This window comes from Dipteris shenzhenensis, chromosome 3 (genome assembly GCF_047967505.1).
Source record: "Dipteris shenzhenensis isolate YYH24624 ecotype China chromosome 3, Dip_SZ_1.0, whole genome shotgun sequence".
Taxonomy (NCBI): Eukaryota; Viridiplantae; Streptophyta; class Polypodiopsida; order Gleicheniales; family Dipteridaceae; genus Dipteris; species Dipteris shenzhenensis.
The window spans coordinates 27,308,102-27,326,607 of NC_141598.1; the positions used below are offsets into that span (position 1 = coordinate 27,308,102).

At 40.0% G+C, this 18,506-nt stretch overlaps 1 protein-coding gene across 1 annotated transcript; it reads left to right on the top strand.

Moving 5' to 3' along the window:
- The first annotated feature begins 10,198 nt into the window (after positions 1-10,198).
- LOC147903592 (uncharacterized) lies at positions 10,199-11,781 on the top strand. Its single transcript, XM_087372160.1, has one exon. The coding sequence runs from the start codon at positions 10,199-10,201 to the stop codon at positions 11,771-11,773; it is 1,575 nt and encodes a 524-aa protein (XP_087228286.1). The 3' UTR covers positions 11,774-11,781.
- The last annotated feature ends 6,725 nt before the right edge of the window (positions 11,782-18,506 follow it).

Genomic DNA, 18,506 nt, shown 5'->3' on the forward strand with positions numbered 1-18,506 from the left:
CGGGCTGTGTGATAGTCAAATATATTAGAGATCCGATGAGCTGTCGATAGTACCTGTCATTGATTGTAGGCCTTTCTACATCTTTAGTAAGTTTCAAACTTTGTTCCATGGGAGTGGGTGCAATCTTGCAATCTATCATATGAAACTTCTTTAGAAGACTATCAACATATTTTAGCTGACTCATGAAGGTGTTGTCTAAGTCTCTCCAGAATTCAATACCAAGACAACAGTGCATAAGTCCAAAATCTTTCATGTTGAACTCTGCAGATAAGTCTTGTTTCAACTTTTTGATGAACCTATCATTGCTTTCGGCCACAATGAGATCATCTACATACAGAAGTGCAATAGTAATGTCTTCCCCTTGAACTTTGTGGTAGAGAGTACGATTTGCATTGGACTTCATGTATCCCAGATTAGCAAAATACTTATCAATTCTATTGTACCAACTTTTGGGTGCTTGCTTTAAGCTGTAGAGACCTTTCTTAAGATTGCAAACTTGCTTCTCTTTCCCTGGTTCAACATAACCTGCTGGTTGTCGCATGTAGACTTCCTTGTCTAGGTAACCATTGTGAAATGCATTCTTGACATCAAGCTGGGACACATTCCATTTGCTGAGTGTTGCTAGTGATATCAAGAACCATATGGAATCCATCTTTGCTACTAGAGCATAAGTCTCATCATAGTCTTGACCATATTGCTGTGCAAATCCTTTTGCAACTAGTCTGGCTTTGTATCTTTCAATGCTTCCATCTGGATTGTACTTTACTTTGTAAGCCATTTGTTTGCTATGGCCTTCTTTCCTAGTGGAAGGTCGCATAATTCCCAAGTATCATTCTTGTACAAAGATTTCATTTCTTCATTCATAGTAGTTTGCCATTTTGGCTTGTCAACTGCGTCTTCCAACTACACTAGCTCTTCTGAAGCCGTGTTGGTAGTCATAAGAGCATAATTGGTAGTTTCAACTTGAATTGCTTTTCCTTTTAGAGCATATGTCAATCTAACTAGTGGTCTGCTTTTCATAGTAGACTGCTGTCTAAGTTATTGTTACTCTTCTCGAGGTGTCTCTGGCAATTCTTGCTCTTCCTCATCAACCTTTTCTATAGATGATTGTGTAATCGGTGTGTCTATCCTTTATGTTTTGAGGTTTTCCATTATGAATCCTCATCAAAGATTACATCTTTGGAGATAATGACCTTGTGGTTGATGGGATCATACAACTTGTATGTTTTGCTCTCTTCATTGTAGCCAACCATGATGCATTTACATGACTTTGCATCCAATTTTCTACGATGATCGTCATATATTTGGGCATATGCTATACAACCAAATATGCGGAGATGCCCAATGCATGGCTTATGTCCAATGAATTCTTCATAAGGTGTCATACCCTAAATCGGCTCGATCAGAAGTCGATTAAGCAAGTAGTTTGCAATGTGACAATTGCTTTTGCCCAATATTGATTCGAAAGATGCTTCTCACTGAGCATTGCTCTAGCACTGTTTGCTAAAGTACCATTCTTCCTTTCAGCTCTTGCATTCTATTGAGAAGTATTTGCACAAGTGAATTGTCTTTGAATGCCATTACTTCTGCAAAATTCATGAATGCTAAAGACATGTATTCACCTCCTCTATCTGATCTCATGACTTTGATCTTTCTGCAAAATTCATGAATGCTAAAGACATGTATTCACCTCCTCTATCTGATCTCATGACTTTGATCTTTCTGCTTGTTTGGTTTTCAACCATGGCTTTGAATTCTTGAAATCTGGAAAAGACTTTTGATTTTTCTTGCAAAAAGTAGACCCAACAATACCCGCTGTAGTCATCGATGAAGTCAAGTAGTAAATCGAACCATTGATGTTGCGGGTCTGGGCATAATGCCATACATCCGTGTGAAATAAATGAAGAATACCTCTTGCTTGAGAGGTGTTTTTACTGAAATTGGTTCGCTCTTGTTTACTGAAGCAACATGCTTCACAAAGTTTGCCAATAAACTGAAGCTTAGGAATTCCAATTGCCATATTCTGATTTCTGAGCTCTATCAAGCTTTTAAAATTGACATGTCCATATCTCTTTTGCCATATTGCAGAAAGTGGCATCTTTTGTGGTTGAGTTGACATGGAATGCAAATCCGGTACTAAAGCTACCATTCTAAACAAGTTTCATTCCTTGACTTCTTTTCCTACTAGCTGACATCCTCTGGATTTGTCTTTGATAGTGCATTCATCTCCATTGAAGATGACTTGGTAGTTGTGTTCTAACCAACTGATAAGAGGTTCTTGCTGAGCTTTAGAACAAAGAGCACATCTTTCATCAATCCTTTTGTACCATTGAAATTGTTCATAGGGACAATACCTTTCCCTTGAAATGGACTATGCACACATATTGGAGCATCCTTTTATACAAAGTCTTCATATTGAGTTTCTGTCGACACTCCAGAGGTGAAGGGTAGTCTCAACCATGACAAAAGCTAGCACTAAAGGAGAAGGCTAATAAAAAAGTAGTCCAAAATCTCTTCATTCAAGCTAAAATTGCTTGTGAATTCTAAACAATTTCATTTTAGTCTCCCCCAAACGAGCATCTAAATCTAGCTGATAGGGCAACGCACCATTTAAGATAGAAAGAATTATCGCAATACCAGCAGGCTGCACCTTGGACGAAAACTTCACAAGGTGAAATTTGCATGTTCGCACGGCAGAAGCATATACCTAGATGAATCCAAAAACATTCCCAAACTCATCCTCTAAAAACACAACATAGTGCTGTTTCAATCTCTAGATAGTCATAAGATTGAAAACCATAAACTCCATCACGCATAGTGAGGACTAGCTACTATGACATCCCCACTGACAGCATTAGTGCCCAACAGTGGGGGTAGACCATAGTATAAAACTATGCTCTGACCCATACAAATCCACACACCCACACATACTTGAGCATCATTTTATAAGTGTAATCCTTGATCTTGAGTACGTAAGCATGACCGATCTCATTGCTATTGCAAAAACTCTAGTTTATCTAGTTTCCCAGTGGGAGAATCCTAGAAGTGTTCTTAGACTCATAGAGAGATTTTTTTGATGTCTTGATTATATTGAGCTGTCCTAGTATGACATCTTGCACATTTTGCTTGATCAAATGATATGCAAAATTTGTCTTTCTTGTCCCATTCTGAATGTGCTTGTCAAGAAATGGCAGGATCTACTATAAGTGCAGACACTGGTGATGCAGGTGTAGATCCCACTGCTAGAGCTGCAACAATGGTAGGAGTTGCTATTGGAGTGTCTGATGGTCTAGGTGTAGACCAATCAACATACTCTCATTTTTCTTGAAGTAGAAGAATGGTTTCCATTTGGTATTTCCATGTGCCATAATTTGAGTTGTATAGCTTAGCAGATGCCTCCAAATTGAGGTGCTAGTCATAGACATGGTGCAAGAAATGTACTCAAAGTGTCTGTGAAATCACTGTCTAAATCAGTTGCAAAACAATGTCTGTATCAAGTGCAATTTGAACTATCGGTGAAGATAGAACTTGAAATATATAATCCAATCTATTACAAGGCTTGTGGCAAATGATGTTGAGAATAGACAAGAGGCTTTACAAGGCTTAAAAATGATGTGCACAATGCTGGAAAATAGCCTATAAGGCTTTATAATGATGGCATGTGTGTGTAAAATCAAATCATGTGCTATCTACCCTTTGATCAATTGGTCAATGCCTTTGAACACTTTGAAGTTTGCTCACTGAACTATGGAATGTCGGGTTTCAAAAAATGTAATGATGTGAAACCGCATGTGAGCGAAGAGATTGACTCCGAGTAGGAACTATTTAGGAATTTTGGGGCATGGCTTTGATTGGCTGCTTTGGAATTCTCTCTGCTATGGATGATCTAATGTACTCTAAAATAGATCTAAACCAATCGTCGAGCGATGAAAAAGCAATAAATAATTCATTTCCTTTGTTCATTTTAAGTGTTCAGTCAGATGTGTCGATGTAGAGGTTGATGTACGTGCAAGAAGTGGATTTGTCACCTAGGCTCAAAAGTGTGTGATACTTATGTGAAAATGTGCGCATGATGTGACGAGCGCATAGAGCATGAAAAATCAAGCGTTTTTCCTTTTTGTAGCACCAAGTGGAGGGGAAAAAGGGTGCAAAATGATGATGTGGCACTCAGAGTCACATGCAAAATGTGTGCTTGCCAAGGCGTGTGCCACTGGAGCACTATGCTGATGTGTCAACTGTGTTCCCAAGCAGTGCCTAGGAAGAGGATAGTGTGCCTAGCAGGGGATTGCGTTCCATGTGGTAGATCAGGTGGCAGTCAGTGATGACATGGCAATGCTGAAGTATCCTGATGATGTGGCATAGATGACATGGCAGTTAATGCATACGTGGCAGTCAACACTGACGTGACTTGATGATTGGATAGGGTGACATGGATAGGTGTGGAGGCACTGTTGGCGGAAGTTGATTGCCTTGCCTTGTATGAGTTGTGCTGGCATCATTGAGGAGTTGCTCTAGTTGCTAGCACTTGCATTGGAGTGTTAGCTACCTAGTAGACCTATCTAGTCGGCTATAAGCTCTGTGGTTTCTCAGTTTGTGAAGGTTATTATAGGTTGCATGTGGGCTGCCTTGGCATCCAACTTTTGTGCATTGACATGAATGGTATTGTTGAAGGTGGCTGTTGCTGGAGATGAAATTGCTCATAGGAGTCATTGGATCCAACCTTGCTGCTGTAGATTGCTTGAGTGTCTTCCCTTTTCTCCTGGCTGTTGCAGCCTTAGTAGTCGCCTCCTTAGTGGCCGGATAAGAACTCTCTCAAAGTAGTCGGATAAGAACTCTCCTGGTACAAATTAGACCTCTCAACAAAGATGCACTTCTCTCTTTCTCTGTGGATCTCTCACAAACTAGAGACCATCTCATAAGCCTCTCTCTCTCACAAGATGGAAAAATACACTCAAAGAACTCTCTCTCGAATAGAGATGAACCGAATGGATGGAAGTTCTTCCAAAATGAAGAGAGATTCTCTCAATGGAAGTGAAGTGGATGAACTCACGATCACTCAAGAGAACTAAAACTCTCAATCACTCTCATGCTCTCAAGGATCGCAATGCCTCAGTGGAAGCTAAGGGAGCTCTAATACCATGACAAAATATGAAGAGGGGAGAGGAGAAGAGTGGAGATATGAGGAGAGAGGGCACAGCAAGAGAGCACACAAAAAATGACTAACTGTACACTAGATTTAGTTGAAAATGTAGAATATACCGTTTTAGGGTTAGGGTATCTAACCCTTTCCTTTATAGCACTCTATGTGTTAGTGCTATGCACAATATTGAACATATTATGTTGAGATGTTCCCCCCCCCCCCCAACACACACAGGCAAATAAATGACTCAAGATGTTCTTGATTCTTTCATTCGTCCTTCAATGAAAAGTTTTGGGTTCTTAGAGATTTTCTCAATGGAATTCATATGTTTAACGTGCACATAGGTTTATCCAAGCAATTTGAATAAAATTGGTAACTATAGGAAAACCCAACTACTGTGCCATCTCCTACATTATTATTACTTAGTAAATGAATAATTGTTAGATGGAACATATGAACTCAGTATTTTCAAAATTTAAGCTCACTATGAGATGCACGTAAAGAAAAATAAACCAAAGATATCTAAAAGAGGATATGAAAAGCTTTAAATATCTAGGTAAAGATCATTGTGCTTGGAACTACCCTAGAGACCAAAAGGCAGGAGCTAAAGCACCAGATAAACCTCCACAAGAAAAAAGCACTTGCTGTACATGTATTGTTGCTTAAAGGTAGTGAAATTAACATAGAAACAGAGTTTTATGATGAGGATAGCACCCATATGTGTTGTTTATCACTAGCAATGTGGTAGCACACTTTTGGTCCTCGTGATTTAATGAGGATTCATGGCAATATTAAGCAGAAAAAAGTAAGAATAATTGTTGATGATTGTATCACGCATAGTTTCTTAAACTATGTGTGATACAATCAAGTTGCATAGACAAGCACTCAGAAATATGTTGAGATATTCAAGCACCCATAAATATGTTAAGATATTCAAGTTTCCTAGACAAGCGCCCATAAATATGATGGCCCTCTTGCAAAGGGCAGTGATAAGAAAGTTTGGGACCCCATGACACATGGTGTAGAGGTGGTCATCAAGGGTATCAAGAAGATTTGGTATTCCAAGTTATGCATTGCATTAGAATAGCTATGCTTCTAGGTCAAGAATGGCTATATTGTCTTTTCAAGACTATCTTACTTCAGTTATCAAGCAAAACTTGGCATCAGTGCATCTCCTTTGCCTTTTCATCTTACATTCCTGGAAAAGCAAGAATTCTGGAGGAGATTCGAATCATAGCGTAGACAGAAAACATTTTCAAGCAATTGGTATACGGAAGTGCTGCTTGATTCATGGTTCAAGATACTAAACTATTCTTAGACATGAGACCTGAAGTGAAAGGAGGAAACAAAACTTGCCTCACCTTCTCCTGACATGCAGGAAGCTCAATTCAAGGGGAACATGACATACCAATTTCCCACTTATCTCAATTCAAGGGGAACATGACATACCGATTCCACACTTATTTTCTCGTTCGAATAGGAATAACTTCTACATCATGAACATGTTTTCAAGTACACCATTACAGTGAGGTAGTCAATGCACTATTCTAAGTTAGTTGTGATGATTGAGTAGTTGAAGGCATCAAAACAGATAAAGTGGGAGGAATTGAGGTTAATTGGCAAGAGGAGGGTGAGAGGTATAGAAGTAAAATCCATTATGCATAGAAGATACGATGTTTTTTTGCTATCGCAGAGGATGCCACATGTCAACTTGGGGAATGCCAGGTTCAGGGGTCCCAATCCGTCCAAAGCCTCCTCAATACCTCAAAAAGCCAACCAGCGGGATATTGAGGAGGGGTTCAATCTACCTTTATGTTGTCTAGCTCATAGAAATCGATAACGAACAATCACATAATAGCCACTAGCCAAAATACTCAGCACGCATGGGTCACCAAATCCGCGACCACGCACTTGTCTCTATCCATACCAGACAAAGAAGTCACCCCCAATTTAGTCTTCACATAGCCCTCAAGTTCTTGATGCTTCAATACCAATTTTGGCACCGCAAAGGATGCTAGATGTCGGCTTGGGGAGTGCCAAGTGCAGGGAACCCAATCCCCATCCTATAGACATACAAAGCCTCCATGCTTCAAAATTCAATTATATTCAACGTGTATCCAATTTTCATTGTGTATGTGGGATTGCAGTCCGTGAAATCCATGTGTCATAAGCATGCACAATGCTACTTTGTACCCCTCTCAATTTCATGCCTTATGAAGGTGTTAGCACATGTTCCAACAATTTTTTGGGGTGATCCCTAGTTTTTCTGGCTATGTCAGATGCTAACATTTCTCAGTAAACTTCATTCTATCACTTCTTTAGCTCTAATCATTCAATCCACTAGGTATTCATTTTGACTACATGCTCATAATGCTCTAAGAAGAAGCAACTCGCATCAGAAGGCACAAGATGGATTTAGACGATTGGGAATTTAGAAACAAAGAAGTTGCTATGGAGTTTGTGTGTACTTAATCAAATCCAAATGATAGAAAAAGATTATGTGAATAGTGTTGGCTTCAAGAAGAGACATGGCAAGCCCCATAACACCATTTCCATCAAATTGCTAGGAGTTAATGTGGAAGATTCAACTTGACTGATGCTACCACTAGGAAACAATGAGGTGTTTGATTATGAGTTCAAGAAGGGAGGTTTTATTTTATGTCAAATTATCCTATGAAAAATAAATCTTCAAACCTAAATGCCACTTCATAGTACTTCCAAAATAGCAAAGGAACAGAGTTCCCCTCTCAACCTTGGCCTCTCTCAAAGGTAGGAAATAGTATCAACTTACCCAATGAGGGCTTCTTTATGAGCACATTGTCACAAATACAAAAGGGAAAGGCGACATGACAAGTGGAGCTAGTTGACAAAGTACTTAAGAAACTGAGCGATGTACTAACATAAACTCTGAGGAGGAAGTACTCAACACACTTTGATAAAACACAAACTTTGATAATTTAAGAGAGGACTCTCAACTTTTTTTAAAACTGTCGAAATTTGAAATCTAAAAATTTGTAGAGTATAAGAGGTCAACCAAAATTAACCTCAAAATGATGCTTCTAGAGCTATCGATTTCCAAGCAAAAAGTTGTAAAGACTAGTTTCTTTACAAAAGGTTTTCTACAAAAGGTACCCTACAAATGTGGTAGTAGCGAGAAATCATGAACTGGCAGCAGTAGCTAATGGTCAGCACATTGCAAATGTGCTCAGGCTCTATGAGGGAGGCAGAGGGCAAGAGCTAGACTTGAAGCTTTGATACCATGTTGGAAGAATGTGAAGAGTGGGAGAGGAGAAGAGATGGAGACAACCATGACTCCAGAATCTCAAAGTATGGACACTCTTGTGAAAGGTGGGATACAAGGTTATATACATAACCCTACTCAGGAAACCTCTTGCACTAGACATTTGGACATGCCCTTTTCTATGACTCTTTGTATACATATTGCGCCTAGTGCACATATTGTAATTTATATTCTTAACAAAGTTGCTACTTGGGCATTTCGATCTGCAAAGCAAACCTTTGGCTATAGTGTCCTTGCCAAACCTAAAGGACAACCAAGCCTTAATCCAATTCAAAGCTCACTTCTTCAATTACTCTGGCTCAAGAAACACTCTGGCTTCCCTTCTTGAGATGGCACCTAACAAAAATGTTGATAGCAAAAAGCCGGAGCCTAAGCATCTTACTTGATATTTACCACATACCCTTCACAAGCCCTAGAAAATGCCTCAATAGAGGTTGTGCGATAAGAGGAATAGGGGTGTGTGTCAAGAATATCTTTGGAGAGACAAGATTGACATAATGTCAGTCCATAAATGACAGAAGCAATAGATGGTAAGGTTTGTGTAAACGAAAGCCAGACCAAAATAATAAATTAGTTAGGTCATTCTAAGTAGCATAAGTTTACTTGAATTGATTGTAAAGCATTGGATTAATTGTAATGAAATGGAAGATGATAAGTCGCTCTCTTAGTGAAGTTGATGACTCTCTCTCTCTCTCTCTCTCTCTCTCATATTTGTATTATGTATGCCTTAGTCCATTCTCTGAGGTTGAATGTGCTAGGAGATCATGTTTCAATTTAGCTTGACAAAATCTTTTACGTTCCTTATAAAAGAGCTCCCTTAGGGGGCACCAAATAATTTGACTTCTTTGATTAGTCTCTAAGTTTATGTGTTGTGGTTTTAGGTTCGACTTGTTGGATAGTTGTGGCACCCTTGGCTAATGGAGGCAATCAAATCCCTTTGGAAGGCATGTGCACATACACACACACGCACGCACACACACACACGTGCGCGTGCGACCAACTATGAGGGGTCAAACTGCTCGGGGCCTAGTTGACAATAGCAGCAGCAATGACTGATCTGCTAGAAGGGTTCAAACATACACAACCAGTCTCTGAGTTGCCGTCAGGAAATGAGTTGTGCCACTCTGGAGTTGTTGGGTGTGTTGAGTTTGATCCTTGGGTCGACGTCTGAGGATCCCCCCCGGGTGCTGTCATGTGTGGCCTGAAGTTAAAAAAATTCTTCTTCTCTTCTATTGTTAGTTCATGATCTTTCATGAGGGGAAAATCAAACAGAGGCAGCAAACTCAGGAGGTGGGGGGAAGACGCCGAAGCGAGAGAGAGCTGGGTGGCAACTTGGGTTGGCTAATGAGGCTATGGTTGGGACTCGAGCGTTGTGGTTTGTTGATTTTTGAGTGTTTGGTTGTGTTCAATGTGTGTGTGTGTGTGTGTGTGTGTGTGTGTGTGTGTGTGTTTACCCAAAAAAAAAAGTGTGTGCGCGTGTGTTTGGTTAATGATGTGTGCAAAATTTCAATTTGCATAGAATCGCCATAGCCACCTTTCCTTTGAGCTCTGCAAACAAAAATGGTGCTCTTCCCTCTCGCCATCCTTCTTCTTCTTCTTCTTCTTCCTCTTGCTCTCATCCCTCCACCACTTTTGCCACCCCGATTCCGCAGGAGTTTCCTTCCCAACACCACGACCCGAGTTTTGCTTCCCCGCACCACGTTTGGCCTTTGCCGCATCTTATTCGCCAACCCCAGCTCTCGCTCGCCGAGTCGCACATGATGCAGCAAGCGCACAGTGGAGAAATCTGCCATGACATTGCGCAGCAGAATGGGGAAGAAGAAATTTTGGAGAATGCAGCCTCCCAATTCCCCCGGCACGGTACAGCTGTTGCCCCTGGAATGCAAGAATCCGGTACCGTGGACGAAGATGTGGAAATAGATCGCTCCGCATCGGCGCTCCCTTACGGTCTCTTAGCAGCAGGGGACACGACGCACCTTGCGAGCTACCTTCATTGCCGGGCAGAGGAAATTCGTAAGCGTTTCGGACGCTACTCGTCTTTGCGCCACCCGAGAAAACCTTCAATTTGCTGTCGAACGCAACCGCTCTTGATCGAAGAGGTGGAAGAATCAGCCTCGCCACGACGATCGAAGGTAGATTCTGGCTCTTCCAATGCCCAGATCTCTTCTATTCCGATTTCTCTCGGTACCCGAAGAACGAGCCATTCGGACGCCAATCCAAAAAAGAGTTCGAAAACCTTCGTCAATCAAAAATCGAGGTCGATTGTAGAGAGGAGGACCTCTGACGAAATTTCCCATATAGGCACTCGGACTTGTTCCACCACTGCCTCAGCCGATTTCAACGACTGCAGAGAGCTGAACGATGATAGCTGTCGCAAAAATTTGCCGAACGATTTGCAAGCGTCTCAGGCTGAAGGCGATAACAGTGATCTTAAAGACGTGGGAATTTTCGGAGATGAACATCATAGAAAATTCGCAGTGCAAACAAGGTCTTCAAATCGCAGGAGGTCCAGCAGCTCAAGGCGCTTCGTGACAGATTTGCCACAGGAGACCTGTACGGGGCAAACTCATTATCAAGCGCAAAATCAAAGAGATGATTCTCTGCAAGTGATACCAACTTCGATATCCTGCGTCGATAGTTCTGAATGTGACGACTTCGGAGCAGAGATCGCAACAAGCATTGCCGCAAACGAACCGAGGTTGAGAAAAGCGGGGTCTCGTCACTGTTCACAGGAAATTGATTCTACAAGAGAGGCTGGGGATGTGGAGGAATGCAAACAGGATGAGATGCTTTTAACACTGGGAAGTGATACAGCGGAAGCACCCATGGAGGTGAAGAGCGAGGACAGTGGATCTTTGGATTTGCTACTGACTGCCATACAATTGACATCGGGGGGTAAATTCGAAGGGGAAAATGATGAAACTCCCGACCCTTCTGTGGGGATTAAGAGTGAGAGTGACGGTGGTGATCATGATAATCTTCATTCTGATTCTAAGGGATTGTATTTTGTTTATGGAAGATCTCCTATTGTGAAGAAAAAAATCATCAGGCGTGCAAGAAGTGCCTTCAAGAAGCTGAACATCAGCAGATTTGTAACGCCCCAACTTGTTCCAGGGGATTCTTTTGGTAGAAGAAAGAGTGACAATCAGAGGACAGAAAATGATCCCAATCCACATGTCTCACAGGTGCCCAATGGAAAGGATGGAGACCAAGTGCCTCGATTGAAGCGTGCAAGATCTCAGGTTTTGCCAACGAGATTCTCTGATTCTGTTCTGCAGCCATGGAAAAGAAAGACTAGGAGAAAACTTTATGGTAATTTCCAGATTCCATAAATTATAAAACCAGCAAAGGGAGCTAGGATGCTTGATGTTTTTAAATGGAAGTAGAGTTTTTCCTGTATACTACAAGTTATTTCCATCAGCTTACCATTGAAGTAGCTAGGGAACATTTTGTAGCAACAAGATTTAATCCTTTTAGAAACAGTTGTTGGAGAGGTATTGCATGACTTTCTGATAAGTTTCATTGATACATATTCACGTTGGAGCACCTGGGAATTATGCCTTCTTACCACCTGAGCTGCTACCCTTAGAGGCTATACTGCTTGAATAGGATTGGACTCCACTACTTTTGATGAGTATCCATTCTACTTGAGTATCTCCATTCTAATTTGATGGAGTCCACTACTTTTGATGTATATCCATTCTACTTGGGTATCTCCTTATCAGGTCAGGTATATTTCAAGCTGGTTTGTGGTGTCGCGCTTCGTATAATGACACTCATGCGGAACTTAAAATTGTGATTTTGTTAACAAGCAGTGGTTGGTAACACCTTTTGCCAGGGCTCAGAAAAGCTGAATGGTGTCTCCTTTTTTTGTTGAAAGCCAGATAATCCATTATGTTTTCTGTTTGTCAGCATCCAGTGGATTTCTGCTTCGTTCATTTGTGAAGATTGATCTTTTCCACACATTAAGAAATCTGGCTGGGGCTTTTCATATCTCCTTTTTGGTTGACCGTGAGTATGCACCTTCACTAGCACATGGATATCCGTATCACATACAGCATAGGAAGATCGTGCATGCATGCATGCATGCACGCGCATGTGTGGGGGTGTGTGTGTGTGTGTGTGTGTGTGTGTGAGAGAGAGAGAGAGAGAGAGAGAGCATGCATTGCTTACAAAGAGAGCGAGTGGTTTTTTCAAAACCCAATAAAGTCTACTGAGAATTCTCACAAGAGTGTTCATCATGTTTCAATAATAGGCATTGTCTCAATTGCAGGGTAAATGATAGAGGGAGGATTTATTACATCTGACTTGTATGCAGGTCCTAACTTGATCATTCTAACTCTCTCTCTCTCTCTCTCTCTCTCACACACACACACACACACACATGGCTGTTCGCTCAAGTGAACTAGGGGTTGTGAAACAGTACTTCGAACCATGATAATTTTGGGTTTACTTCCAAATAGGAGTAAAAATCAAAGATGTCCTCTCTCTCTCTCTCTCTCTCTCTCTCTCTCTCTCTTCCTTCCCCAGTTTTATCTTTGTTCTTGTGTAACTCTCAAATACTAGCATGCTTCATAATTGCAGTTCTTTATGCATGGAAGAAAGAGACGTGGATCAGCTTAGTGTTTTTTCTCAAAACAAGGAGTGTATGCTAATTTCTGTATACAAGATTGAGCGGCAATATTGTGTGCCCTTCTGTGGGTGGATTTGCCTGGATGCACAACAAACCTTATGAAGGGACTTCAGAGTCTTTACATTGAATGTTTGAGCTGGGGCGATCCATTCTTAGGCAATGGAAATGCTGCTATTTGGTTTTAAGGAATTTAGTTCTTTGTTAAGTAAATGTGGTACTGTAGTTCTACACTCTTCCTTGACTTGCACTTTTTTTCTTGAAGCATACACTCTCAAAATAGTTGCTCAATCCTGTCTTTTCTCAGCTTTATTCTCATAGAATTCTACACCTTTATCCCCTCCTCAATGCTCCAGCCGTACACATATCAGCTATAGTCTCAATAAGGTTTAATCATATAGAAGAGTGACAACATTTGGTACCATTTCTAAGTAGAATAACACCCCCAAGTTTGTAAAATATAAGCAAAGAGCTTCATGATCACATTTCTCAAAGTTACGAATACATCAATCAAAAATCAAGAGCAAGCCCATTAAGCTTGTAGAACCTAGAAACAAATGTTTGAAAAAGGTTACACAAGGTCAATTGATTTCCCACAATATTCAAAGCTACACTTGAAGCGGTAGTAGACATGACTAGTCCAAGCATGAAAAGTGATGATGCTGAGTTAGCCTAGTCCTGTCCAATTCCAAAGTAAAGGGTAAATAAAATGAAGAAAGAAACATTGTGGATACAACGGACATGAAAGTAAGGGAAGCGAGTATTCACAAATACTGTCATCGTCACCACCCCACAGAAAGTTTTTGCATGGTGTCTGGATTGTATGGCACAATGAATGGTCACATTAGCATTCACGAATACGCTCAAGGTCCTACGTTATGGTGCTCATTTGCAAACTGCACATAAACCATGCCAACATTGCTTCTGCAGCATGAGGGTCACCCCGTGCTGCAATCGTCTATACCAGCTGATACAAGCCCTGTAGTCCTGCAACCCCTGAGTGCAACTCAAGCACAATCAATTTACCATCTAGGGAATGTAATAGGAGGGAGGAGTTGCCTTCTACACCAACTTTGGGATGACTTTATAATTGTAGCTTAACATTAGTTTTGGCCCAGCATCGATTGCATTTGAGGCTTTTAAAGGGATATCAAACAAATTTACAACTAGAAAAAACGTCATTTGTGTCTTAGTAATCATGGTTGGGTCTTAATTTATATATATGGGGCTACTACAATGTTTCAAAAATATATAGCTATGAAAGAACCACACATGCATGACCATCAGGTTTGTGTATTTTGCATGTGCACACTCCTATTCTTGCTCTAGGCTAATCTTGTGTGGCTAGCTTGTGACATCTTAAAAATGTTAAAGAGTGTGTAAAATAATCACGAAGGTTTTAGATTTTCTCATTTCTCTAAAAAGTGAGTCGCATGCAAATATAGATATCTAGCATGAAATAATCATCAAATTATTTTAACAACTAAGCCATGATTGAATTATCATTCAATGATTATTCATATATATACACTTGTGTGTGTGTGTGCACGCGTGCGCATGTGCGTGCGTGCGTGCATGTGTGTGTGTGCGTGTGTGTGTGTCTATGTCTGTGTCTGTGTCTTTTGATATTCTAATACTAGGTCCTCTCTTTGGGGATTGCTCTCTGTAATATAAAGATATATGGATTTCACCCAAAAGAAAAAAGGGTGTGCGTGCACGTCGGCTTCAGCCCCTTTTCCCCATGCTTCCTTTGGCAGCAACTTTTGGTTGTACCTGATGGGACAAGAATTTGATCTTTTTTTCTATTGGGTTCATTATTGGGCACTTTGGAAGGACCGCAACCATCGGGTCTTTGGTGATTCCTATTTGGCTAAATATTAGTTCTTTCGTGCCTCTCTGCAATAATCGTTTTATCATTGTATGCATGCACAAGACATAAATTAACCTACCTTCTTGTCATACAATGACGTTTGTTGATGTTTGTAGTTTTTAGTCCCTTTCAATGGGACAGTTTTCTATAATATAATGACGGATGGATTTCACCAAAAAGTACCTCTGTGTGTGTGTGTGCGATGTGTGTGTGTGTACCTACGTATGAATGTACCTATGTATGTACCTACGTACGTATGTATATCTGTGCGACTATGCATGCACGCGTACACACACACACACACATTTTTTTAGTGAAATCTTATATTTCTCTGTGGGAAACCTCAAAACGAGGTGAAAACCCACCAATAAGTACAAAGATAAAATTTACAAGCAAACCTCAGAGAGAAAAACTCATGTCTTTTCCAGTTGTGAAAACGAACAGTCGAGTCTAGAGTCGATGAAGAAGGGGCGGAGGCTGTACTTGTGGAATTAAAAAGTATAGGCGGCACTATAGAAAGGAAAGACGTAATTGGGACATAATCGAAAGGAACAATTGAAGAGGTAGAGGGCGCCGAATCTGGGAACGAGGTAACAGTCAATGGTAAGGGCAGTGGGACAGAACCAAACGAAGACAAAACTGAAGCAGATGAACGCGGAAGTGAAACGGACGACGAAGGCTTGATGTGAATAGATTGAACAGCGTGAACTAGGCGGATGAAGGTACGGCAATAACAGGTGGTACGACAGGAGGTGCAGACGAGGGAGAGACGTCGAGCTCCATCACATAGTGCACCCCACACACACACACACACACACACACACACACACACACACACACACACGTATTTGGTTTACCCTCTCCACTAGTCTAGAAACCCTTAGTGTTCAAATGAGTGGTTTCTCATGTTATTTTTAGTGTTTCTTTGTGTTTTAGCATAGAACTTATAATGGCCATAGTTTAACTTCTTGTATCCACTTAGGTTTTTAGCGGAACTATTTTGCCATATAAGGACATTCTTTCTATGACATTTAGTCCCTTTATTCTAATTAGAGGTGCAACAATATACTAATCTAGAAAAACATTAAAAATTAGAAAAAATAGTAAACTTTGATTTTTTGTTGCATCTAGGTTATACATAGGGTTTTTCAGTGAGTCCTCACTTTATAACTTTGGACTACCACATCTTGCTTTTTCAATATGTTGCTTTCCTCTTGAGCAATACTGCTTAGAGTATTTACTATGATTGCAAAAGAAAAATCCAACCAACACTAGTGTTAACCTAATTTGAAAACACAAGTGTTTACTATGATTGCAAAAGCGATCACCATCCAACACTGGTGTTACCTAGACCTAAGAAGAGAATGGTCATAGTGTAGATTGGGCAACAAAGAGCATGGGAGTGCCTAAAATATAAGATGAGCACAAGAGTTGGTTTAGATTTGACTTAGAGAGTGTAGAGAATGAACATATTGCTCATACTGCAAGTATACTTTTGAGTAAGGAACATTATTGGCACCTGCAAGATTGGATAAAATATAAGCGGGTGATTGTTAATCCAAAATATAGGCTTTGGAGTGGTTCTACTAATAATGACTATGCTAGCCTTCGAGCAACATGTAAGCATGAATTCTAGAATTTCTTCCAAGTGTTAGAATTTCTTCGAAGTGTAAGGGCTATAAGTAAGGGGTAATTTTACATCAAATCTAGTATGCAAGAGAGAATTGATTTAATATATTCTAGCTAGTTAAATAATACAAGCGAAATCATGCATCTACTCTACATAGCTAGTTAAATAATACAAGCGAAATTATGCATACTCTAGAAATCTAGTTAAATTAGACAATTGAAATCATGCATCTTCTCTACATAGTCATTCTCAAAATTGCATTCCTCGTCTGATTGAATTTGGCCAACCTTAAGTCATACAAACTTTCTTGGGGGAAAAGGTCTCTCTATAAGTAGAAGTTAAGAAAGGTTGAAAAAGTTGTTAAAAGGTTGGCAAAGTTTGCATCAAGGTGCATGGAAAGCAATGCATTTATTAATGTATTTGAAAAGTCTTTGGCACTAAGAATCCATTCTTCGTTGAATCTAGTTTGTCCCATTAAATGTTTTGGTGACAATATGGAAAAAAACAAGTGACAAAATGGGTTTTTGCAAGGTAGACAATCATGGAGAGCAGAAAAACATGGTGGTGCTATCATTTTACGAGACACCAAAATTGTTCAACCATACTAACTTATAGGCATAAGCAAGTCTCATGACATGTCATTTGACATGAGTTTTGGGTCAAGTTTTACAAAAGTTTGAATCTCACTCCCAAGGGCATCAAAATTAGTCATCATGGTGCTATTGTAGCTAGGCATGACCTAAGGAAGTCAAACAAATAAGGATGGACCTTAAACCCTTACTATTAGCAAAAATAATTGAATTAGTGATTCAATTTCAAAATTAAGAACACATGACAAGACATTGAAGGTACTAAGGAGTAGCTTAGCTATTGGCTAATACATCACAACTACAACTACAATAAAGAAGCAAAAAGTAGGTATGGACCTTCATTTATCTAGGAAACATTAATTATCATGACGATTCATTTGCAATGCAAACAAGCTATTTGGCATACGTTTGTAGTCTTCAAAGTAGGAAAGATGGATAGACTATTATGACTTTACTTAGAATTTGATGGGAGAAGTATCAAAAGGTGATTGGGGCATCCTCTTGAATAGGAATATAAATGATGGTAGATAAACACATATATTGATATCACATAGTGCGCCTTTCTGAAATATGCAAAGGCAATTAATCGTTCAATGTTTGGTTTGATGGGTTGGGACCAAAAAATAGAAGATAAAGATAAGTGTGACTATGAGAATCACTTCATGACACTATGTTGGTGTTTGAATGATGACAAGGCAGCCTAGGAACTTACATGCGCCTGTTAGGTTTTCATAGAGGTGAAATTTCCCCCATGTTCAAACCCATGGTTTTACCTTGGAATCGACTAGATCATCAATTTACTTTAGTTCAATGCAAAAAGGTATCTTTTGGATTCAATACATGCTCTGGATAAAGAGTTTCTTGGCATAAATTGGCATGGATGTGATATGGTCTCAAGTTGTTGTGTGCCTTATTCCTTTGCAACTATATCATTTTAGGCTCATTTGTTTGAGAGGATGAAGATGATCTAGATGCTTTCTTTTATTCACTTCATTATTTCCTATGGTGTGATTATGCCCTTGTTTTCAAAATTTCATTTTCCTTTGGGCTCACACACATGCCTATCCCATGGCACGATGATGCGATTGTCCACTTCTCATTTAATCTTTTTACTTTTGACTTTTTGTCTAGGTCCTTTAAAAGATGGACAAACCTTTGATAGTATGACAATAACGTTATGTCAAGGGATCTAATATGCCCAACACATGATTTCCTAGCTTTTAAAAACACATTCTTAGTACCCATTAATGGCAAATAATGCATTATAGCCTTCACCCAAAATCTCCATTAGTAGCTTTTTCTATTTCTAGTGGCCATTTATTAGTCCATTGTAACACATGTCCTA